The 25,608-nt window shown below is 43.4% G+C and overlaps 1 protein-coding gene across 3 annotated transcripts in view; it reads left to right on the forward strand.

The window, feature by feature from the left end:
* ANO3 (anoctamin 3) overlaps window positions 1-25,608 on the forward strand; it is a 1,608,515-nt gene that overhangs the window by 521,395 nt on the left and 1,061,512 nt on the right. For all 3 annotated transcript variants that reach the window (XM_069221955.1, XM_069221956.1, XM_069221954.1), the window contains exon 5: window positions 17,920-18,020. In XM_069221955.1, coding sequence (XP_069078056.1) covers window positions 17,920-18,020 — 101 coding nt within the window. The remainder of the gene's footprint in view (window positions 1-17,919; window positions 18,021-25,608) is intronic.

The following is a 25,608-nucleotide window of genomic DNA, read 5'->3' on the forward strand; positions in this document are numbered from 1 at the left end:
CCTCCCCAGGCTTCAGGTAAGTGTTTAGGGTCCTGAGCCATAATGTAGGACACCAGGGAGGCAGTGGGGTAAGCTACAGCCCGCAACGTGACAAAGCAAGTCTCTACAATCCTTTATATATGATGGCAAGGGCAAGAGGTTATGAATTGTCTCAGTTAGTTGCCAACAGACCCGAATGTATTTCCTAATAGACTACCTATTGATTACTGTATGGTTCTCTCAGGTGGATTAGTATGATTTGTATTCATTCTTGGAAATCAAATAGAGGATGGGTGTTTTGGGGAGGGTGTGCTTAAGGAGCTTATCCTTTGCCCAATCTATGACACTTTGGGCTAGATGTGCAAAGCATTTTTGATGGCGCAAACATCCTGATTCAGAGAACAGATCCATTTGCAGCTGCAAAAATGGACTTTGTGATGTACTCAGGCCTAATTTCTGATTTGGTATCTTATTTACTGCAATTAATTATTTGGAGGGTGTGTGTTGAAGACATCCCTTCCTAATACCGAATCAGGAAGGTTTATACAAATGTTTTGTGACCAAAATGCGGGCCAAAACATTTGTAATTTGCCACCAATTGAAAGTTGGTGGTAACCCATTGGCAGATTGGAAGGGGTCCCACGGGGACCTCTTCCCCTTTGAGAATGGTTGGGAAAATATTTTTGAAGAGCATGCAGTACTCCCCCGGACCACTGCCTACTCTTAAAAAAATAAAACTTCAAAGTTTAATTTTTTGTCTTTTTTTAATAAACATAGTCTGTTTTTCTTTAATAAAAATTGGATGTGTTTAATAAAAAACAATTGCTTCATTTAAAAGCAATAACAGGCATGTTGGTCTGCTTTGATGGCTGAGATTCCTATTGTGTTGTAAATTGCAACCTATCTCATTAATATTCATGAGGTAGATCTATTTGCGGTCTACTGGGAATTGCAAATAAAACTCACAAGAGTTTAATTCTTTATAAATTGTGATTTCTTAATTGCAGTTCGCAGGAAATCACAATTAGGAAGTCGCTATTCAACACTTTCGGACATGTAGATCTTTGAGCTTACTTCCCCTTCAAATTTTTGCAATATTTTTTATTTGACTGGGTCATAGATGTCTTGTCAATTTGCTCACAGCAATTGTTTTACAGACACAGTGGTGAGTTCTGTAACTATGGTTCAGCCACACTTTCCTTTGAAAACGGAACATTTATGTTCCAAAATCTTTTGACACCATGGCCAGATATGGTTCTGCATACCAATTTTAGTGCCAGTCTGTGTTGGGGAAAAAAGGCAGTGGGGGAGTGAAATTCAAGTATTTCCCATTTGAGTTCCCAATGGAAATTTTGCTAGCATCTACGGCAAAAACAGCTCAACGGATGTTTGGCATTAAGTTAGAATTTTATTCAGAAATTATGCTTTTTAGGATTGGTGTGCATTCATTCAGTAGTTTTTAAGATATGAGTTCAAGAAAGAGGGTATGTTAGGGTAAACACTTTAGTATATCCTGTTTAAATCACAAGTCAAGTAATCATGCATCCTGTCAATCACATTTCTATTAAATGTAATTGGCTGGCAAAGAGCTGAGAATGTTTTTGCCGTCATGGAATCACATTTTTTTAACTAATTTGGGAACATTGCTCTTTGGAAAAACATTAGAGGTGCCCGATAACTTAGGAGCAGCGGGGCTACCCAGAGGCATAAGACATGTCCCAATCCAACCCAAAAAGAGGGTCTGAGCACAAGAAAAAGCCTCATTAAAAACTTGCACACATATATGTGAGTATAAGATGCATCTTTAATTGCTCGAAAATGGTTTGCTCAAATCCCTTAAATAAGGAATGAATCTGCTATGAATTTTCAAAGACAGCACTTTGGGCTAGGTGTACAAAGTAAAGGAGTACCAGTTTGTAAGTTGCAGATCATTACGGAATCACAAGTTATGATTCGTATTTGGTATGTTCAGTAGGAAATAGCGAATCGAGTCGCAAATAGCAACTTTTTATCTGGCAGTGAGTGATGACATTGCAAACAGGAAGTAGGGTGGTAGCAGGCTATACGAACACTGGGGAGCATTGAAACAGGTGATTTACAGTCAAATTCAATCGGGATCAGCACCAATCACAGCTATCCAACCTTGGAAAGCAGGAATGTGTACTGGCTGAATAATGAGAAGGTCCTTGGAGCGAGGAAGAGAACATTAACATTTTCAGAGAAAGAGTTGTATATCCCATCATGCTGTCTTGTTTGGCAAAACATCGCTCCCTGTGCAAGAGTCACAAAAGAAAGAAATCTGGCTCAACATCCAGGAGCACATAACTCTGTGTGAGTCCCACAGATATCAATCAAAGAGATCCATAGAAGGTGATACTATCTCTGAGCCAGAACCAAAGAGAAGATGGCAAGCCACAGAAATTAGGCCTGTGCAGTAGATGGAGGACTACCAACACAACCACCACAAATCCTCTTGAGGAAATGATTGAGTCCACCCTGGAGCCAGAAACTATGTCTTGCCTTAGCAATATTGATACTTCAGAGGCTACTCCATACCGGAGGTGTATTATAATAACATGTTTGCAGCAGTGTGTGAGGCAACATTGTAACCTTGTTAGGCTGAGAAATATTTACTGTTAGAAATAGGGTCTTTGGTTGGCAGTCAGGTTACCCCCTGTCCAAGCAAGGACCCTCACTCTAGTCAGGGTAAGTCACACAGAATCTAAATTATCCTGTGCCCACCCTCTGGTAGCTTGGCACTGAGCAGTCAGGCTTAACTTAGAAGGCAATATGTAACGTATTTGTGCAATAAATCATACAATAACACCATATAGCCCCACAGAAATACACCGCACAGTGTTTAGAAAAATATATAATATTCATCTGATAAGATGCAGGTCAAAACAATTAAAATGCAATAAGTATATGTTGATATATCACTGTAAAAGTGATATAAAGTGTCTGTTCAAAGCAAACAAAGTCCCTTTCAAGCACAAAGTACCTGGTTCGTGTAAAAAAATCTCCGCAAAGAACCACAGAGGAGGAGATGCGTGGCAACAAAGGAGTGTACGTAGATTTCTCAGGCGCTGCGTCGATCTTCTCCATTCGAATTCGGGCTGTGTCGTTCCATTTTGGCATGCAGTGAAGTTTTCCCCGTGGTGTAGGCTGTGGGTCGTTTCTGGCAGGCTGTGCATCAAATTTTGCCGCACAATGAGTCCTTCTTCTAGAGATGAAGTCTTTTTGTCCTGAGACTTCAGGGAACAGGAGGCAAGTTCTATCCAAGCCCTTGGAAAGCACTTCTTCACCATAGCCAGAGAACAGCAAGGCAGCAGGACAGCAGCAAGGCAGCAGGGCAACAGCAAGGCAGACAGGTGAGTCCTTTAGGCAGCTACGCAGTTCTTCTTGGCAGGATGTGGGTTCTGGTTCAAGTTTCTTCTCCAGGAAGTGTCTGAGTTGGTAGGGGCAGAGGCCCTGTTTAAATACCCAAATGTGCCTTTGAGTGGGGGAGACTTCAAAGAGTGGCTTAGAAGTGCACAAGGTCCCCTTTTAGTTCAGTCATGTCTGCCAGGGTCCCAGTAGGGGTGTGGCAGTCCTTAGTGTGAGGGCAGGCTACTGTCCTTTGACATGTAAGTGTCAGACCCTCCACCCTCCCAGCCCAGGAAGACCCATTCAAAATGCAGATGTATGCAAGTGAGGCTGAGTATCCTGTGTTTGGGGTGTGTCTGAGTGAATGCACAAGGGAGCTGTCAACTAAACCCAGCCAAACATGGATTGTAAGGCACAGAAAGATTTAAGTGCAGAGAAATGCTCACTTTCTAAAAGTGGCATTTCTAAAATAGTAATATTAAATCCAACTTCACCAGTCAGCAGTATATGTAAACTACACAGGTACATGTCTTGCGCCTACATATCACCCTGCCCTTTGGGTTACCTAGGGCATACCTTAAGGGTGTCTTATATGTAGAAAAAGGGGAGTTTTAGGCTTGGCAAGTACTTTTAAATGCCAAGTCGAATTTCCATTGAAACTGCACACACAGGCCTTGCAATGGCAGGCCTGAGAGAAGGTTAAAGGGCTACTGAAGTGGGAGGCACAATCAGTGCTGCAGGCGCACTAGTAGCTTTTAATCTACAGGCCCTGGGCACATATAGTGCACTCTACTAGGGACTTATAAGTAAATTAAATAGTCCAATTCGGTATGATCCAGTGTTACCATGTTTAAAGGGAGAGAGCATATGCACTTTAGCACTGGTTAGCAGTGGTAAAGTGTGCAGAGCCTTAAAACCAGCAAAAACAGTATCTAAAAAGTGGAGGGAGGCAGGCAAAAAGTTAGGGGTGACTCCCCTAAGGCTGTCAGGTATAACATTTACCTACAATAATACATTGAAAACACAGTTCGAAGTTTTGGGCTTACCCTAGTAGTGTATTATGGGATATGTAGTACTCCATTATAAACACCTAAGGCACAAAGCAAACGCAGCATACTTTAAATGATGCAACAGTATACATATCAACATTTATTTTTAATAAATGTATAAATATTATTCACTTTGCATTTCTAAAGAGATATCCGAGCAGAAACAGACCATGAGTCTGAAGGAAAAGGTCAGGAAGATTCACAAAAGTTCATAAAAGATGGTAATGGGTCCAATATGCTACATACATCATCCCGGAAGTAAAGTCCCAGTCTGAAACTTAGCAGTCACACACTGCCTATTGATGAAGTGGATGATGCAGGGATTCCAAATGTCACTGAAGAACCTGCACAGAGGTGCAGACAACTGCACAGGAGTAATTGTTCCTGACATTGCAGTGTTGTCAAGCAACCTAATCCTAGAACAGGGACCACACAAGATATGGGTGACAACACAATTGACTTGAGGTCTTGAAACCTGTATGTTGAAGGAATAGTACCTACAGCATGAGCAAATGGGAATCATGAGCAAAAAAGTTTCTGGACTAGGACCGACCATCACAAGTGGCATCCAACATCAAGCAAAATCAAGCAACAACCATTGAAAAGTCCTATAAGTCTCTTGAGGTAAAAGTGGACTCTTTGCTATAAACAATTTATGTGTCCAGATGGAACAAGACTATGAGACGCACAGACATACTCAACATCATTTATATTCACATATGAATATGTTTAGTCGGTCAATAAATCACCTTGCTCCGGCTATGTCATCACTTTCGCTAAGTACTATAGGGCGGCAGGTCGAAATAGGTCACATTTGCGGGGATTTGGCCCCGGACCTTGTGCAAGTAACCACAGCAGTGGAAAGCTTACAGGCCACTCAAATTGCACAAGTTTGCTCAGTTGGGCCTGCCGAAAGTGAGGAGCTATTAAGTATTAGCAGTGTCTCTGTGAATGCGCCAATGAGTGTGCATTGCAGTGAATCACAAGATAGTGTTGTTGGTCATGAAGGCTGCATTACACCTGTACGACAAAGTTCAGTTCGTATTAGACGCAAACAGTAAAAAGTCTAACATTTGCACTACAATTTGCTGTGTCATATTTTGCTATTTCAGGAACATGTGTAGTGTTGTTTTTCTTTCATTTGAACATTCTGAAGAGTGAAAAGGATATTACGATTCCCATTACCACCTAAAAACTAAAGGATATACTGTTTATCCCAGCACTTCTTGTGTTTAGCTTTGTGTGAAATGTAACAAACATCATCCACATACCTCAAAAGTGCTAGTTTGTAATGGCCGTAGTGTTGTATGTTTAAGTATAGTGGAAGGTTGAGGGGTGGAATGTAGAATGTGGGGAGATGGAACCTGGGGGTTGGAGGTTGAGGCATTCTGATATGGGAGACGGTTGAGAAAGGATGTGTGGACCAGCTTGAGAAAATAAACTTAAGAAATACAAGATTACGTGTGTCCTCATCTCTACATTTACCTTTGGCTTTTCCGTCTGCTGTCAATAAACCTTCCAAAATTAGCGGTACTGGTGGGTTTTGGGGGTCATCATCATCAGATTCTGAATCAGACATTTCTGGCAATCCTATCTGCATTGCTAAATTATGAACTATTAGACATGTAGCGATGATCTTGCAACTTCTTTCTGAAAAATATTGTAGGGAAGCCCCAATTTTATGGAGACCGCTTCATTATTCCAAATGTCCTCTCAATGACAGACCAGGTTTGTTTGTGTGCTGCATTGTGTCGTACCTCACTTTGGCTAGAAGGATGAAGATATGGTGTCATTATCCATGATCTCAGAGCAAATGAACTGTCACCTACAAAACATTTGGGAAATGTGGTTACCATAGCCAGAATGTTGACATTTAGGACATTCGTGTCATATTCATAGGTCATATTTAAGTAGATAGCCATCTTCAAACTCCGCTGAGAAGGCATGAGTATATGCCACTGTGCCTGAACATGAATGAGTCATGTGTTCTGCCAGAGTACTTTACAATGAAATCTGTTATGATATTTGTTTACAACACACACCACTTGGATATTTAGTGAATGAGTGCTTTTCTTGTTTCTAAATATGTACTCATTATTAGAATGGGGACATATGGGAACATGGGATCCATCAATACATCCTATTACATAAGGACATTGAGCAGTGCAGTAAAAGTTCAATTGGGCTAACTGTAACGCCTATGCTGTGCTAGGGAAAGTTATATGATTATGAATTGTCTGTACAATTGCATCCAGGAAAACGTTTAAAAACCTAGAAAGGGCACTCTGTGACATCCCATCTGCAGCAGCAATGACACCTTGTTAACTCCCAGAGGCTAGAAGATGGAGTGAGCATAGTCCCTACACATGGGCGGGTATGACATTGTTTCTGTGAGTGTTTCTGTCAAGCTGAGGGCCTATTTCTGCAATTAAATCTAAGATAACTGCACTACTCAGCCTGTATTTATGTATATTTCCTTCTCTGTTTGTTCGAAAAGTGTAACCCTCTCTCTGCATATCCATTCCTGTCTTCTTCTCCTTCTCTGAAGGGCATTGAGAATCTGCATCGTCCTCATAATCACATACAGCACAGCCATAGTGGAACACCTTGATGCATTTTGGGCTTTTTTGGGTCGAGCCTGTGTCGCATGTGCTTGCGCATGCATTTCGCTTGCGAGACGCTTTAGGAATTAGAAAAGGGCTCGGAGCCCCATTGACATCATGTCAGTTGTCTTTCACTGGTTCATGGGTTTACCTGTTAAAATCTGCTTGCTTTCATTAGTGGAAGGCACGCATACGTCATGCCTTTTCTAATGGTTAGCTTTCCTCGAGCGTAGCGACCAAGTACTGGAAACATGCGAGGCTCGCTGTTTCCCGTCAGGTTTGTGGACTACTTTCTATCTTTTGTTTGCAGTGTGATCTCACTTGGCAGAAGTCAAGCGCTTTGCATAACATAGACCCTGTTACAGTTCACTCGTAATGAAACCTATCGCTAAAAGTGCTGTTAAAGTTAATTGCACTTTTGCTGATAGGTTTCATTACGAGTGAACTGTAGCAGCTTTCAAGTTGGAAATGAAAAATCCGGTCCGGAGTTAACAACTGCTAATAGCTGTAACTAGGAGAAATGTGAGACCCTAGTTATATATGTTGCACCTTGTTACGACCTGATCAGACTTGGTGGTAATCTGCACTTGCAAAATCCTCATTTTCCAACTAGTCCGTATTTGTGAATGATGATACGTACAAGTTGCAATTTGGTCTTAGGGAATCAGTAAAAGCAACTCACAAAGTCTGGTTGCTAAAATATTGTTTCGGTAACTTTTCAGTTTGGTAAAATAGTTCAAAAAAAGCTTCTAATGAATTAGAAAATGTCATTTTAGTGGTCAGTAACCAGTTTGCAACTGGTTACAGATTCGTTAGTGCTTTGTAGATTTGGCCCTTTGCACTTAAACATCAAATATCCCAATGATTGGAAAGCTGTAGACACATACAAAATATATTGATGGCTTAGTAGTGTCACTTCCAAGATCTCCTCTTGGCATGGGTGATAACACCACAGGGGCCTTATCTTGTATCACTAATGTGACCTCCAATTTAGTTCTGGATGCTGTCTCGACCAAGCCAGATTGTAGCACCACACCAGGGAAATTATTGTCTTGGAACGTGGCTGGCATTAAGAACAAATTATCCGATCCAGAGTGGGAGTCTTATGTTGATTCTTTTTCCATATGCATGTTCCAGGAAACCTGGTCTAAGGACTGTGTGTATAGGCAAGGGTATTGCTGTTTTACTGAATAGGCAATTCAGTCCACTAGGGGATGGGCGATTGGGGGTCTATGCACTTGGGTAAATTTGATTGAGGTGGGCAGGGTAAAGGAAATTGCTGTTCTAGCAATAGCAATTTGGCCAAGTTCAGGTGTTCCCGTGTTATGCATTAACATCTACAACAGACCAGGTCCCTCTAATCTCCAGTCTGACACTATCCATCTGCTGCACAACCTCCTATCTGAACTTCATTTTAAATATCATGTTATTATCGCAGGCGATTTTAATGCCCAAATTGAATTTGACTCAGCTTTCGCTGAATCTATCCAGGCCGAAGATGAAGTGTAGAATATTCCCCCCCCCTTTTAATTCAACCAGCATCACGTATTTCTCCCCCCAGGGCACTGCAGATAATAGATCTTGCAGTAACATACGGCCTCTGTTTTGGAAATGGTCGATTTCCAAACGATAATGCTGCCAAACCTACCTTTTTTAGAGGTTCTTATAGTAGTATCCTGGATTACGCCATCTTTGATCTACGAGTCTGGCATTCTATAATCAATGTAGAGGTCGGATCCCGGTGTACTAGTGACCATGCCCCTCTCCAAATTGTATATAATGCAACTCTTTTTAAAGGGCACGCTCTACCTTATGCCTTGGATGCTTCCAAAGATCTGCTGGAACTATCCAGCAATAGGCGCGTGGTGAGATGGTCTTCGTTTTTTAAATCGAACTTGCTTAATGACAAGTTTTGCGTCTTAGTTTCCTGCCACCAGCTCTTTGATGAATCTACTTTTTTTTCTCCCTTAGAAGTCATTTCTTCTCATGTGGCTCTTTTTGCGGATCTCAACGAGCTTTTTTCTAAATCTCCTATAAATCACAAGAAATCTCCTGCATTTAATTGCAAATGGTTTGACAAGGATTGTTGGGAGGCTAAGAGCCTCTTGTCCAAACCTTTAAAGCTAAAGATCCGGGATGCCATTGTACAGGCGAGATAAAACTAAATTTATACGTGCAAGTTATCTAAACTTAAATACAAGGAAAATTTATGGAAGTGTTTGGCAGAGGCGGCCAGTGCTCGCGATGCCAAATTATTTTGGTCTCTGGTTTCACGTAAAGATCCTGCCCTTTCTTCTATTCCTGAGTGTCACATTGATGCAGAAACCTGGCTCTCTCACTTTAGGGATCTGTATGGGTCTTGCCCAGATCTGGACAATACTCCTACTGACTCTTTATTGTATTCTCCTGCGGTCCCGCCTTTTACATTAAAAGAAACAGAGTTGGCAATTTGTGCCCAAAAAATAGGGAAGGCTCCTGCTGTTGCAGACGGTATCCCTTCGGATTTGTACAAATCGGACTTATCCGTATGGACCCGGTACATCAATAGGGTATCGAAGAGTGTTTTGTCAACTCGTGGAAGGCGGCAATTATTGTCCCCATCCACAAAAAAGGAGATAATAGCTCCCCAGGGAACTATAGACCTATTAGTTTATTAGAAAACTTGCAAAAAATATTTTCCTTCCAGCTTCTATCCAGATCAAAAAACTGGATAACAAAAAATCAGGTCTTAAGTCAGGTCAGTACCATCGATCAGGTCTTCCAATTTACTACCATCAAGTGGAAGATCGTAGACGCGGATTGAGGCCACTTATTTGTGGCCTTTGTCAATCTGAAATCTGCGTTCGACCTTGTCCCACGTGCCAAGCTCTGGGAGGTGCTGAGTATCACTGGAGTTCCGGGTTCTATGATCAACATTACTAAAGACATTTAGGGGGTGATTCTAACTTCGGCGGGCGGCGGAGGCCGCCCGCCAAAGTTCCCCCACCAAAATACCGCTCCGCGGTCGAAAGACCGCTGAGGGTATTTTGGGATTTGTCCTGGGCTGGCGGGCGGCCGCCAAAAGGCCACCCGCCAGCCCAGGGCAAATCAACCTTCCCACGAGGACGCCGGCTCAGAATTGAGCCGGCGTAGTGGGAAGGTGCGACGGGTGCAGTGGCACCCGTCGCGTATTTCAGTGTCTGCTTAGCAGACACTGAAATACTTGGTGGGGCCCTCTTACGGGGGCCCCTGCAGTGCCCATGCCAATGTCATGGGCACTGCAGGGGCCCCCAGGGGCCCCACGGCACCCCCTACCGCCATCCTGTTCCTGGAAGGAGACCCGCCAGGAACAGGATGGCGGTAGGGGGTGTCAGAATCCCCATGGCGGCGGAGCGCGCTCCGCCGCCATGGAGGATTCTGCAGGGCAGCGGGAAACCGGCGGGAGACCGCCGGTTTCCCGCGTCTGACCGCGGCCGTCAGAATGACCCCCTTATTCCGATAATTATGCTAGAGTTCGTTGGGGTTCGGCTGGCAGTTTGTCTCCAGCTTTTCCTACAGTCCGTGGCGTGAGGCAGGGGTGTGTTCTTGCGCCTACCTTACTTTTGTTGTTTATTAATGCATGTATTCCATACCTTTTAGATTCCCATGGTGATGCCCCAAGTTTGGGTGGGCAAAAGTTCCCTTGCATTTTGTTTGCGGATGACACCCTGCTTGTCTCACGAACTGCTATGGGCCTTTCAAGATTGCTCTCTCGATTTACGGAGTTCTGCAAGGACCACAGGTTGGAAATCAACTCAGCAAAAACTAAATACATGGTCTTTGGGGACAATAGGTGCAAAATGAAGAGGCCGGTATACCTAGAAGGTGTTTCCCTGGAAAGAGTGGGCACCTTCGATTACTTGGATATCAAATTGGAAGACTCGCATCTTTGGCATGCCCACCGAAGGAATCTTTACTGTGCTTGAAGCAAAGGGCGTGTGGCATCGTAAGATTTGCCTCTAGATCTCCCAAATTTGCAATGTCTCCCGCCCTCGAAATATACAAATCTCAAGCCGGGGGGGGGGGGCCTATACGGTGCTGAACTCTGGGGCCATTGCAATTTGGTGAACTTGGCAAGGGCAGAAAACCAATTCTTGAAAATGTTGCTAAAAGTTCCCTCCAGTACTCCATCTTTGCCCATCCGAATGGATCTAAACCTTTTTTCTATTTCGCAGATTGCTGCCTTAAGGCCCTTGCTATTGATCCGGCTTTGATTAATAGACGCCCTCTCTCCATTTCGTTGCGGGCTTCTTAATTCGGTGGGCCGTTACATTATCACTAAAACCAAATGGTGTGTTTATGTCGAACAGTCTCTAACTCACCTTGGTCTAGGGTCCTATTGGCTGGACCCATCTTCTATTCCTAAAAATGCTGTACAGGTACTGAAGGATGCTTTTTGGCTCAACGTCCAAACTATGCAATTTGCTAAGATTGTCCCACTGTCTATGTCTGACAGTTACTTATCAGCTAAATGTCATTATGAATTTGAGCCCTTCATGGACATTGCATTATCTCCATTTGCACGAGCTCTTTTTGTCAGACTTAGAGTAGGGTCTCTCCCTTTATGCACTTTAACACACAAATGGCCTAGTTCTACCAATAGATCCAAGTTTTGCCCATTGGGTTGTAAAAGTGAAGAGTCTGTTTTTTTCTATTGCCATGCATCACAAACAAAGAGCCCTTTGGATCACTCCGCTTTGTAAATCTATAGGTGTTAGGTCTTATCTCCATGCTGAGAGAATTTTAATATCTGATTCATCTGTCCAGGTAGTTTTACCAGTGGCAAAATTTCTCAAAGCAATATGGCGTTTTAGACTAGCTATTTTAAAGAATAAGATTGGGTAGTTAACTTTTTGATTTATTTATGTATATTTATTGATTCCTGATGATTGATTCCATCTCTCTTGCTTTTAGCATAAAGATATTGTCTCATCATACTATTGAGTATTTATGGACCCTGGGAATTGGTCCCTTGTTGAGGGGCCCCCTTTATTGTCAAGAGACTCGCCTTTTGATACTCCGTTTGGATCTTAATCTTTTTTTACTTTTCATTTTTTTATTGTGTACGTATTTTTAGTGTTCCTTAATTTTAAATGTTACTGTCTGTACTGTACTTTTATGGTATGGTTTTACTTACTGAAATAAAGTTGAATGAATGAAATGATGGCTTAGTATAATGGGAATTTAATATTTCCTGCTGCTTGCTCAACTTCTGGTGGGACTCGAAGTCCCAGGAGCCTCTTTTGTCGCCTGGGGGGGGCGGTCATCAGACGCGGGCGCTAGAAAGCGCGCCGCGCAGCCCCTGCCGCTTGCCTGCTGCCTGCTCAACTCCTGGTGGGACTCGAAGTCCCAGAAGCCTCTTCTGTTGGCTGTGTGGGCCGATCATCAGACGCCGGCGCTACAAAGTGTGCGGCACAGCCCCGTGGCGCGAGATGCACACAGGCTGCATCCGGGCAACACCTGGGCCAAGGGCGGACCCATCTGCGCCCGTCTGGGCCATCCCTCTTGACTTTAAGGTAGCAATCCATTGAGTCTTTGTTGGGGTTCCATACTACCGTAAATCCCAGCACCCACAATGGTAAAGCACAAGGCGAAAGGAAGCCCTAATATGGCCCCAGTGCAACCTAGACTTCCGAGACTCCATAAACTACCAAAGGCTCCTAATAATTGTGTATCCAATGAGATTGATAATTTGATCAAGGAGGTCGTATCCATAATCAAACAAAAAGAAATGAAGCTTCCACAGAAAAGGCCTAAATGTGGTCCCCTTGACCCCTTCTTTTTTCCAAGTTGCTCCTCCAAGGGGAATTCCACTTTCAAGGAAGTCATTTCGCTAGCATCTGGATCTCAGCTTGATGGCTCAGATGTCAAATTAACTGAACAGACTATAGTTACACTGGTATCAAACGACATTACCCCAGACACTGCGACTGTCCATAATATTCCATGTTCAAATCGTTTTCTCCCATTGGTCTCACAACCAAGTGACTCCGGGAGCCCGCCTCTGAACTTTCAACCTTCGGACTGCTTATCCCCTGTGGTTTCTTCCCAAAAGGAGTTGATCTCTGTTGTGCTGGGTCTGCAAGAAGAGGTCAGGGATCTAAAACAAGCATTATCAGAAGTATTATCTATCTTGCTTGTTATTAGCCCATTGGGGGCTTTAGTATCTGCACAAAATAAAGTTAGGACGAGCACTACTGCTCCTTCACTCTTGCTCCCCAACCCTACTATGAATGCAGCTGGTCCGAGTGACTGGCCCTGGCCACCTCATAACACAAGTGAAGCCCCGATCAAGCATCATGAGTCTTTGCATTATAGTGCACCATCTAGTGTACCACCGAGGACAAGCCGGTATCCTAAAACGAAGTGGGACTCTATGGTAACTCAATTACCTTGTACACGTTCCATCATGATCAACTCTTTATATATGTGCAAAGTACCCCCCTTTTCCCCGAACTTGTGTGAAGATGATGTATCCCTGAAAAATAAGGCTATTTGTTGGCTAAGACACACTAAACAATGTAGTTCCATTATTTATTCTGATATAATTTTGGCCAGACGTTGCACTGACCAGCCAGGACAATGGGACTTTATTAGATTAAATTTAGCCAGTCCAAGTTTAGTAAAGAGTTTGTTATCCATGGAAGCCCATTTCCCCATGCAAAATGGCTCAAGTATTGGTCTCCAAAACACCTGCCTGAGCCTATGTCTATGCAGAATATAATCCCTTTATGTGCAAGCAACAGGCCTCCCAAGCTGGGAGCCGATTCACTAGAAAAGCCCAAAACACAAAGTTGTGCAATCATGGAAGGGTGTTCATCCGCTGAATTCCAAACTAGGAAATATGACTTTATAGAGCACCGATCTTGCCTATCTATCTTAGATCCTCCAGAGGTCTATCAGACATTGACTGACTACCATCTAGGCCAAGCCCAAAAGACAGAAGCTTATTGCTTCCTAAATCCATTTTAACCACATCTAAAGGTCGGCCTACAGATCCTCTCTTGCAGAGGATTTTAGCGTTGCCCCCCAAAGATATTATATCTAAAACACCACTCTCCCAGCCCCAAGATGGGGTGAGTTTACTTGATATCTCCCAGGAAATCCCTAGGGTCCATAAGATACTGACCTTTTTTAACATGGAATGTGGCTGGGATTAGAAAAATAGATGATGTTGATTGGGGGCTGTTTATAGATAAATTCAGTATATTTCTGTATCAAGAAACCTGGGCTATTACAAATATACATAGACATGGGTTTACTTCCTTTTGTAAGGAAGCTAGGCGGTCCCCTGGGGGTAGAGCAGCAGGAGGGCTCATCACATGGCTAAGAATATCGGATGTAGGTGAAGTTAGCGAAGTCTATGTGAATTCACCAGATATATTAGATCTGTCTATTCAGACAAAGCGAGATTTACCCTTGCTTCTTGTTAATGTATACAAAAGACCTGGCCACCACAACCACTCATCTAAAACGATCCAGATTTTGAACGCTTTTTTTCAGATTATAGCACGACTCACTGCATTATCATTGCCGGGGATTTTAATATAATGCTGGAACCCAATTCTGCGTTCACAGAAGCTACCCAGATAGAGGATAGTGTATGGAATATTCCCTCATACACAGCCAAGAGAAAACATCCAAAATCCAATGCCAGGGCTTTGCAAATCATCAACCTTATGCTAACTTATGGTCTTCGTCCAGGAAATGGCCATTTTCCATCCGACACCCCTGCTAAATCCACGTATTTTAGAGGGTCCTACAGCAGTATACTTGACCTGATACTTATTGATGTGAGGCAGTGGCATTCTGTTCTAGACCTCAATGTGGGTGACCAAAACAATAGCGGCCATGCCCCTCTTATTATAACTTGCGACAGCCAACTTCTTTTGGGAAACTCTGCACGACCACCTCATGAAGTTTCTTTCCCCCTAGAGGTTTTTTCTAACAAACGTACCCTGAAATGGGACTTATTTAGAAACTCACCCAAACTATGGGGGACATTTTGCAAACTAATGTTAAGCTACCAACTGCCTATTACCTCTTCTCTGTACTCCCCAATTGAAGTGTTGGATTTGCATGGGGATTTATTTGAGGCTGTAAGAATGCTATTCATTAAATCCAGCGGTGGGAACAAAAGACAGGGTAAAGAATTGCACTTAAGGTGGTTTGGCAAACCATGTAATGATGCCAAGAGCAATCTCTTACGAGCTATCAAATCGAAAGATAGAACTGAGATAATGCATGCTAGGCACGAATATACATCTCCCATTAAGTCCAGTAAACACTTATGGGAGGAAACATTGTGGCAGGAACTATTGATGGCGGCTAGGGATAAAGACTCTTTTCGCTTTTGGTCCCTGGTAGCCAGAAATATGCGTGGTGACAATTCAAGACCTGATTGGCATATTCCTTCTGAGGTTTGGAGGTTTGGACTGCTCGTTTTACCTAATTATACAGTTGTGATCCCATCATTGCTTGTGTCCTTAAAAGTGATCTCATTGAGGAATTGCCTCTTACATCCAGCCTTACTCCCTTCTCCCTCAAGGAAACTGAGATGGCTCTTAGGGCCCAAAAACCAGGTAAAGCCCCCGGACTGGATGGTATACCGGTGGATCTCTTTAAATCTGATTATGTCTGCTGGGGTCCCTACATAAATAGGGTGTCCAATGCCGTTTTAGAAAGTGCCAAGTATCCTAAAACCTGGAAGGGAGCAATTATTGTCCCAATTTATAAAAAAGATAAAAGGGGATTACCGAGAAACTATAGACCCATTAGTTTGTTGGACAACTTACCAAAAATATTTTGTCATCAGGTACTGGGTAGATTAAAGGACTGGATGCATGCCAACCAAGTATTGAGTCATTTACAGGCTGGTTTTCGACATAAAATCAGTACGGTTGACTAGGCTTTTCGTTTCTTCACGATCAAATGGAGTGTAGTGGACGTGGAGGCCAGGAAACTCTTTGTAGCCTTTGTCGACCTTAAGTCTACCTTTGATTTGGTCCCACGTAGGAAACTGTGGGGAGTTCTGAACAAAGCTGGAGTGCCGGGCCCCTTATCAAATCTGATCAAGGTTTTGCACTCAGGGAGCTATGCCAGAATTAGATGGGGGACTCAAGGAGAACTTACAGGCGAGATTGCAGAATGCAGAGGAGTCAGACAGGGATGTGTGTTGGCCCCTACTTTATTCTTACTGTTTATCAATGCCTGTATCACCTACCTAATGATTTGTGACAGTGATGCCCCGAAGGTTGTGGGAGAAAAGGTACTGTGTCTGCTCTTTGCAGATGATACTCTGCTATTATCGCAAACTGCCTCCGGCCTAACTAAATTGTTAGATAAGTTCACATGCTTTTGTAAAGACTATGGTTTGGAAATAAATTCTTCCAAAACCAAGTATATGGTGCTTGGTGACCCCAATCAAAAGGCTAGGAAAAAAATATATCTGGAAAGAGAGGCCTTAGAAAGAGTTTTTGATTTAGATTATATGGGTTTTAGGTTGGAGAACTCCCAGAAATGGAAGGCACACTTAGCTAAGTCCGTTATGAGTTTAAAACAGAAATCGGGATGCATTTTGAGATACGTTGCCAAATCCCCTAGTGTTGCTATCACTCCTCCATTAGAAATATACAAAGCCCAGGCCAGGGTTGGAGCATTATATGGTGCAGAGCTATGGGGTTATTGTAATCTAAACGATCTGGAGAAAGCTGAAAACTCCTTTCTGAAAATGCTATTAAAAATTCCTGCAAGCTCCCCAACCTTGCCCATTCAGTTGGATCTAAACCTTTACTCTATCTCACATATTGCCAGTTTACGGCCATTGACTTACTGGCTTAGCTTATGGTCCTCTGATTTTTTTGGCCCATATAGAGCTGGGCTTAGTACCTTAGTGAGCGTGCAAGCCTTAAAAAGGGTTAGGTGGTGTAAATATGTGAAAGAATCTCTCTTCGCTCTTGGATTGAGCAGTTTCTGGCTGGATCCTGCACTTCTCCCAAAAAAAGCTGTTCAGCTTGTGAAAGATGCATATTGGTTGAAAGTCCAAGTGGAAAAACTAGCAGAGGTTCCCTCACCCAGTTTAACTAATAGTTTTTTATCCTTGAAGTGCCACTACGAATTTGAGAATTTTATGGACATGATTGTTTCCCCTTTTGCACGAGCAGTATTTATTAGATTTAGCTTGGGAACACTACCACTCTGTTCGTTTACTTGTAAATGGCCCAACTCAGGTGCTGACAGTGATTTATGCCCAATGGGATGTGGATTTGTTGAGCACTTACCGCATGTATTATTTTGTTGCCCTGCGTAACGCAAGCAAAGAGCACGTTGGCTCATTCCAATAGATCCATGGGCTTTGCAAGTGGGTCAGTAGCTTTTAGGATTCTTAAATCAAATGCCCATGGCGAAGTGGCATGTCCACTGGCGAGGTTTCTGGAGGCCATATGGCCAATCAGACACAAATTTCTGAAGTCAGGAGTATGCCACTCAATTTAACCCCACTTCGCCATGAGCTGGTAATAGCAGTTGAAGCTAATTTTTGGAGCTGAGATTTAAATATGTTGTATGTGCCGTGGATTGTATTTATTTATTTATTGTTATTTTTATGCACTTGATCATTTTCCCTCAAACTTACCTTATGTATTTTAAATGAGGGTTGAAGTGTTTGATGTACTGTTTTACGCTGTCATTTTTATCCACTTATCTTAATATTTTTTCAATATGATGTATTTATGTCTTTTTTATCTGCTTTGATGGTATTATTTTGCCGAATAAAGAAAGCTATCTATCTATCTATCTATCTATCTATCTATCTATCTATCTATCTATCTATCTATCTATCTATCCATCTACTAAGAGTAAGTAATAGTCCCAAAATTGTTTGTCTTTTTCCATGTCATGTATAGCCAGCACTTACCAACAACGAGATCATGTTTGTTAAAATCCATTGTCCATGGGAGACATTGTGCAAGTATGCAGAGAGACTAAACATCAGAATGCCTTTCAGGTAATAGTATTTAATCTTGTTTAATATATAACTACAATTGCATATGAGTAATGCAGTGTTATTTTTCATATTGATGTATATCATGTTCTGTGTATTCTTCCCCCAGTATGGACTACATGCGCAATCATTCTCTTTCCAAAAATATTGTAAGTTGCACCCGTCGCGTATTTCAGTGTCTGCATAGCAGACACTGAAATACTTTGCGGGGCCTCTTACGGAGCCATGGAGGATTCACAAGGGCAGTGGTAAACCGGCGGGAGACCGCCGGTTTACCCTTTCTGGCCGCGGCTGAACCGCCGCGGTCAGAATGCCCTCGGGAGCACCGCCAGCCTGTTGGCGGTGCTCCCGTGGTCGGTGACCCTGGCGGTCACCGGCCGCCAGGGTCAGAATGACCCCCTAAGTTCCCTAATAGTTTTTGAAACCTAAACCAGAAATGTAAATGTAAATGATATAGAGTGACTTTGGAGTGCATGAGTATCAGCGTACTATATATATGCTAAAATAGGCAAATACTTAATGAGATATATGGTGACTGAGTGGTAATTGTCCTGATTGTAACTTTTATTGGTAAACGTTCAATAAAAACACTGTATAAGTTTAGATGAAGAGCATTCTGAGTGAATCCTATTAATCCATCTGCAGCACAGTATATATGTTACTAATCCAAAAGATGTAATATTTTCCATTAATCAGAGCCATATGAATGTATGGGCCGCGGCTTGGGGCAGGAGGCATTATTCCGCAGGTCTGAACACTCGTGCAAAATGTATTGATAGATTTTTCAGCAAGCCAGTCCTTTTAGGTCTGGCACTAGCCAAGACTTTTTGTGTTTTTATTAAAATAACATGGATAATTTATTTTCGTAAAGGGACTTTCAGCCAGTCTCTTCATTCATTGATCTTTTATTTTGTCATTCACATTTTGCTTCAACCTACTACAGAATACAACATTGGGCAAGGGGTCAGCCAACTTCAGCTGTTGGCTAAACTCACTTGGAGTGACTGCATTTTGCTCTTTCACAAGGAGCAGAGGACACTTTCAGTCTTCTTCAGTTTCTGTTTGCTCCTAAAGCTGTTTTTACGTTCTTTTTGGAATGACCTTCATTTAGCTGATTACTGCTATTGCACAGCATACCAGATGATGCCCCTTTGAAACTGTTCTTTATCAAATATTTCTTGTTTTCAGTATGCATGCAATGAAGTGCCTTTATAAATGCACTCTTTTATGTCAGTCTGGTATGTATGTTAATTGAGGACCACATTTCTACTCATAAACCAATTTGATATGCATGTCCTGCTTGTCTGCCTTTCTAGTTTGCTTTCAGTGCTCTTGTATGTCATGATTCTGTAAACATTTAACTATTACATGTATAATAGAATCTATCTACATTTGTTAAACACTTCATTTTTGTAACCAAATGTGCTAATAAGATAAACATATGTTAAAACCATAACTGTCTCAGTCCAGAAGGAGGTAGCCTGCCCACGCATTTCCACTTCACAATAAAATAGCTTACACAGCAATGAATCCCATAGTAAATTAGAACCATTGGTCCATAATCCATTTGGAGACAACTGCCTTATTTCAAAAGGGAGTGTGTTGACATTATCTGGCATGCCTGCTTTTGCCAATGGAGAAATCCTTTCAGTAAATATCTGCAATTATCGAAAAAAATACATTCCGCAGCTGACGAATTCATATTCGCCAGTAGTAGGTCTATTCAGGGCAGGTACTATGCTGTTTCTTATTTCCATCTAGTAAAATGACTTTAGCGAACCACCAGCCCATACACTTTTACTACGTTCTAGTCTCCCTTCCATGAGATTCAGCGTGTCTTCTCAGTTGTACTGAAGGAGCGTTGCCTCACTGCTAGAGCCAGCAGATGAAAACATGTCAAATAAAATGATAATAAAGCAATTAATAAAACTGCTTTATTTATCATTTTATTTCACGTGAAGTTTTATTTGCCGTAGCCAAATCTTGAATGGTTGGCCATCCCTCAACAGCAGCAGGAGAAGTGGTGGGCACAGGTCACTGCAAGTGCGCATGGCAGTTTTATCGTCTGTCTTGGGATGCTGAAACGGAAATGTGCGCTTAGATCTCTCCAGGCTGCTGCATGGAGAATAGCAGGCACAGGCGCCCACTCCATTTTGGAGCATAAAACCCAGCACGCTCTACCCAATCCTGGCATTTCTGTCATGTTGGGTATTACGAGCATGAGAGCAGCATCTGGATTGGTGCAGGGAAGTCTAAGAGCCTGTGCATCGGGAGCTGGAGATCACCGAGGTGGCATTAGGGAGGTAAGTTTTCTGTTCTTTTTTTTGTAATTGTCCCCTGCGCTGCCCCACCACTTTTCCCTAACAGCAGCCACCACTAACGCAGTTGGGGAAGACACTAACTCAAATCTAGGGATGCCACCTTTCCAAGAGAAAAATACCGGCCATTTGTTGTTGTTTTAAGAGTCTGCAAAGGCTTACATATGATACTGAATAGGACTTTAAACAAAATCGTATGCATTCATTTGTAAAATGACTTTTCTGCCTTTGTTTTTATTGTTAGTCAGCGGTCGTTAACACAGCACTAGATCACACTTAAGTGTGCTCTATGTTTATATTAGCTTTTTGAAGTAAGGACAGATAAAAGCTAAAATACTAGATTAAAGTAATTTTTGTTTATTTTTGCACAGGCCGGGACCATAAATCACCAGTGGTGTTGGTAGAAAACCGGTTAGGTGGCAACCCTACTAGAGACCTGAACAGGGGAGACTGTGCAATCTCCACTCCACATACATGCCCTCTACTCTCCATTTTATTATGTATAGCCTGGCCTGACTTTTCCATTTTATGGTCGCTGATGCAGTGCATGTTTCAAGTGGGCTGTGGAAATGTTATGAATTTGTGTTGCAGCTTAGAAAGAAAACTGTTTTTGGTAAAAGCTCCTGCCTTACTGTCTATGCAGTCCACTAAGGTCCTCTTTCGTAGCTATATTGTTGCTATATTGCCGGGGATTCAATTATAGGAAGATGGAAGCTGCATCTTCTCATTTCTTCACAAACAACCTGCCAGTGGAACTGTTATGTACTCATCTTTGTTTCAAATGTCACCGTCAACACATCTGCCACTCAGCGCCATTATCCTCTTAGATGAACGAGCCCTATGAAATGGTACATTTAACATCTTAATAATGTGTTTTGTAGAATGTGGTAGCCCAGCTCAAAACACCTCAACAAATAGAAACCCACTCCATTGTGGACAAACTCATATACTTCGCACGCAGACGGTTTAGTGAATTAGTTCATGGTAAAAGGCAGATTAGGAATGCCTTGGTAAAAGAAAATTGTAATTGAGGTGACAGCCACTTGCAGGTCGTGCATCATTAACTCAATGACTGCTGGGGCCATAATAATCACATGAGGTGGGTCCTGCCCAGTGGTGGCACATAATTTTGGCAGGGAGAGAGGTGTGGGTTCACACACATGCACATACATACTCATCCTTGTGCATTAACACACGTGTACACATGCACCCATTCACAATACTCACTCATTCACACATAAATTTATACATAAATACAGACCCCAAACATAAAAAAACATTAAACGTACTGTAGCATCCTCCCCAGCCCAGGAGCATGTACAGGACCACACCACACACGGAGCTTTTTAACAGTCTTTTTTATTCCTTAGCATATGATCGCACACTACTCTCAGATCACGCCATAAGCGTTAACAACCACACCTTAACACCTCCCAAAAAGCTATGCAACTCCTCTTTGAGTGTGCCTAGAACTGCAAGGGTCCTAGCGCACAAAGTATCACAACACTAAACCTCCCCCTTGTTAAATCAAAAGTACAAACAACAATCACATTATATTTCTTTAATACTTTAATATGAGGCATTTCTTTTATTTGAGGCAGTTTCATTAGTCAGCCAGATCGAGTGGTATGAGGTAGTTGAGATGCACTCTAGGTGGGCACTGATGGCACTGGTTCTGATGCTTGGCTGGTTCTCCTCATACATGATTGCAGGATCTGACAAAAGCAGAAATAGGTGCTTAAAATATGATTAGTCCCGTATGATGGTCTGCCCAAGGTGATGCGGCATGACCTTATGTCCTTTGCACCTCAGCACCCTTAGAGGATCGACAGCAACTGGAGTGTCTGTAATCTGCTTTCATTTCTGTTTGACTAGGACCCAGTTACCTTAATTGAAGACTGTTTCCTAAGCTCATCGACACTGGTCAGCATATGTTTTCATTATGCACTTTCAAAAAGTGTCTATGTTACAAACCTTACCAGCAACCAGAGGTAGGTCCATCTTTCACTGTGGCAGTTTGGTTCCGCTGGCTCACCCAGGTATGGAGGTGACTACTCGATTAGTAGTATTGATTACTAACAACATTGGGGAGGTGGCTGATCGATTTAATAACTGTATGAGCGCCATAGTGAATTGGATGAGTAGCCACTGTCTTAAGCTCAACTCTGAGAAGACAGAGGCACTCATCTTTGGAAACAAAATCTCTTTTTGGCATAACTTCTGGTGGCCACAGACTTTAGCCCTCTGCTTTCTCTTGATTCCAAACTCACCTTCATGCTTCAGACCAGTCAGCTTTTGATGGCCCACTTTTTTCTGCTAAAGACAAATAAGAAAATGTTGCCCTTTATTACTTTTGATCTTAAGAAAACAATTATCTTTTCCCTGTTTTTTTTCAAGACTGGATTATTATAATGCCCTCTATTTGGGCTTGCAGCAAAGGATGTTAAAAGAGTTGAAGAGGATACAACGCTTGTCTGCTTAAAAATATTAAAAGGTTTAACTCTCTCAAAAAATTTGGAGGAACTACATTGGCTCCTGGTTAAATAGAGGGTTGGTTTTAAAGCACTGTGTACAGCTCACAAAGCTCTTAATTTGTCTGTCCCTGAATACCTCAAAAGAAGATTCTCATGGTATTTACCAAACAAGTATTTATGATCTGCAGTCTGTGGTGGTGCCTAGAATTCACAGAGCCTCTTCATGCTTTTGCAGTAAAGCTTTGATCATGGCTGGTGTAGTGGACTTGTCAGTAGACTCCTAGCTTCAAGACGCCTTCGGGCATAGATCGCGCTTTACACAAATAAAATAAAATAAAATCACCAGTTGAACAATAAGCATGACACAGGTCCTGGTTTAACTTGATTCCCTCCATCAATACTTGTTGAATAACACTTATGAGGGTATCCATGAATAATTCAACAACATCATTGACTTGTTGCCACATGGGTGTACTCTTTTGATGCTTGACATTTAGGCCCTCGTTATGACCTTGGTTGTCAGATGACCGCAACGCTGGCAATGGTGGTATTACCACTGCCAAGATGGTGGTGAAGATCGTCAAATTATGACCATGGCAGTGATCTCTCCCATATACAGCCAATGAACCACTTGAACCACTAATGCAGTCGGACCACTGACCACGGAGGTTGCCATCTTCAAGTTGCCAGAATACCATTTACAGCCCACCAAATTACGACATAGCAGACCACCAGGATTTCCTGGGTGGGACCACCGCCACAAAAAGCCTGGCAGAAACGACTCATATAAAAGGAGACACTCACCTCCAGGGACACAGAGGAGTCCGTGGCCGCCATGGAACTCGAACTGGAAGCCCTGCCGATGCTGTACCACCCAGTGGTAGTCCAGGAGCAACAACGGCGATGACAACGGTAAGTACAGCTGCCTAGCACACTAGGGAGGTGAGGGGAAAGTGACACACCCACACACACAACACACACCATACACACACGGGGAACAATCTGCTGATAAGTACAACATCAATAGAAGCAAGAAGTAAAAAAAGGCAGGACAAATAACTTTGATACAACCTCTGTATTCCAGTGGGAATAGTGACCACATGAAAATAATAGAACTATATACACAAAGGGTCATTTGACAGTCCAAAAGTGTCCATGCCACCACACATGGCAACATGGGAGGCCCAACATGACTCCTGACAGCCCAAGTGACTCCACTGGGCAGGGAAATCGATGTGCAAAGAAGGTACCTCAGGGGGAAGTGTGTGGCTGATGGAGGGGTTTCCTGCGAGGGGAGTCCTTGGATTTGGGTGTGGGAGGGGTCAGGCCTTTGCTCCTCTGTTTAGGGGGCAGTGGAGTGAGCTTGGAGTGGGGGTTCGCAGCGGCTGTCCTGTGTCCCATAGTGGGAGCTTTTCCTGTGGGGGGGAGGGAAATGTGCAACACCAGGGGGGCCATGAGAGGACTGGGAGCTGGAGGTACTGGGCTGGCGAGTGGACCTTCCTTTTCTGGACAGCACAGGGTGGGTCAGAAGGAGGGAAGAGGTCAAGGCAGGCAAGGACAAGTTTTTTTTGTACAATGGGGTGGAGTGTGGGAGGAGGTTTGGGAATGGAGGTAGAGGGAGTGGTTGTCGGAGGAGTAGGTGTGCTAGACTGGGTTGCAGGTGCATGTACAGTGTTGTGTGTGAGTTGGATGGCTGTTGAGTGTCTGAGTGGGAGCATTTATGTGTTTTTGGAGGAGGGGGCAGACCGGATGGGAGAGGACACACAGGTCGTGTGCCTGTATGTTTTGGTGGTATCTTCAAGAGAAGTGGGTGTGCTGCATGTGGTTGTGATGGTGGTGGTGGTGGTGACTCCACATGTGGTGAATAGGGAGCTAGTCTGCATGTCTGCTGCCGTGGTGACTGTGGGAAAGGCTGTACAGGTGGCAGGATTTGGGACTGAAGATGCAGTGCTTGCAGGTGTGAGTGCTGATATGACTGTGAGGGAGGAGAGGAGGGGGAGACAGTGGAGGTAGTGGCTGCTGTGTGTGCACCTGGGTGTTGGCTATGTGTGTGCTTGTGGTGTGATCTATGGTGTCTGTGCTTGTCTTTGTGAGTCTTGTCTGTTGTCTTGGGTGCATGCTGGTCTGATTGTGTGCTTGGGATGGGTGGGGGAGAGGGCTCTGGGACTGGGAACAGGTAGTTGGAGGGGGAACAGAAGAACCAGGGACACTGGCTGCTGTCAAAGAGAAGGCCAGAGCCTGAAACGATCTCTGTAGGGCAGCCAAGCCACCGTGAATGCCCTCCAGGTAGGCATTGCATTGCTGCATCTGGGATGTCTGCCCCAGGAAGGCATTCATCTTGGTTGACTGCCCAACAGAGATGGATCTCAAAGGTCAATAGCCTGCTCAGTGAGGGTAGCAGGGCTGACTGGCTCAGGGTCTGAGGTGCCTGTGGTGAAGGAGACACCCACCCTCCTGTGTGAGCGGGCAACTCAGTGGGGGATACAAGGAAGAGCAGTGTTCGTACAGGGGATGGCAGAAGATGATGTAGCTGGGATTGTCCCAGAAGGGTCCGCCACCACCAGGGAGCTTCCATCAGAGGAGGAATCAGAGTCTGTTGTTGTAGCTCCTGTCCCCCCCATGGTGCTCCCCTCACCCTCTGACCCACTGGTCCCCTCGGCATCGGTGGACACTGCATCTTTGGTTCCGTGGGCTGAAGCTCCCTCACTCGCCAGTGCCCCTGCTCCTTTGCCAGATGATGCTAATGTACACAAGGACAGGATGAGAAAACAAGAGAGGGCGGGGGGGCAAGAAAGGGAA

This window comes from Pleurodeles waltl, chromosome 3_1, assembly GCF_031143425.1.
Source record: "Pleurodeles waltl isolate 20211129_DDA chromosome 3_1, aPleWal1.hap1.20221129, whole genome shotgun sequence".
Taxonomy (NCBI): domain Eukaryota; kingdom Metazoa; phylum Chordata; class Amphibia; order Caudata; family Salamandridae; genus Pleurodeles; species Pleurodeles waltl.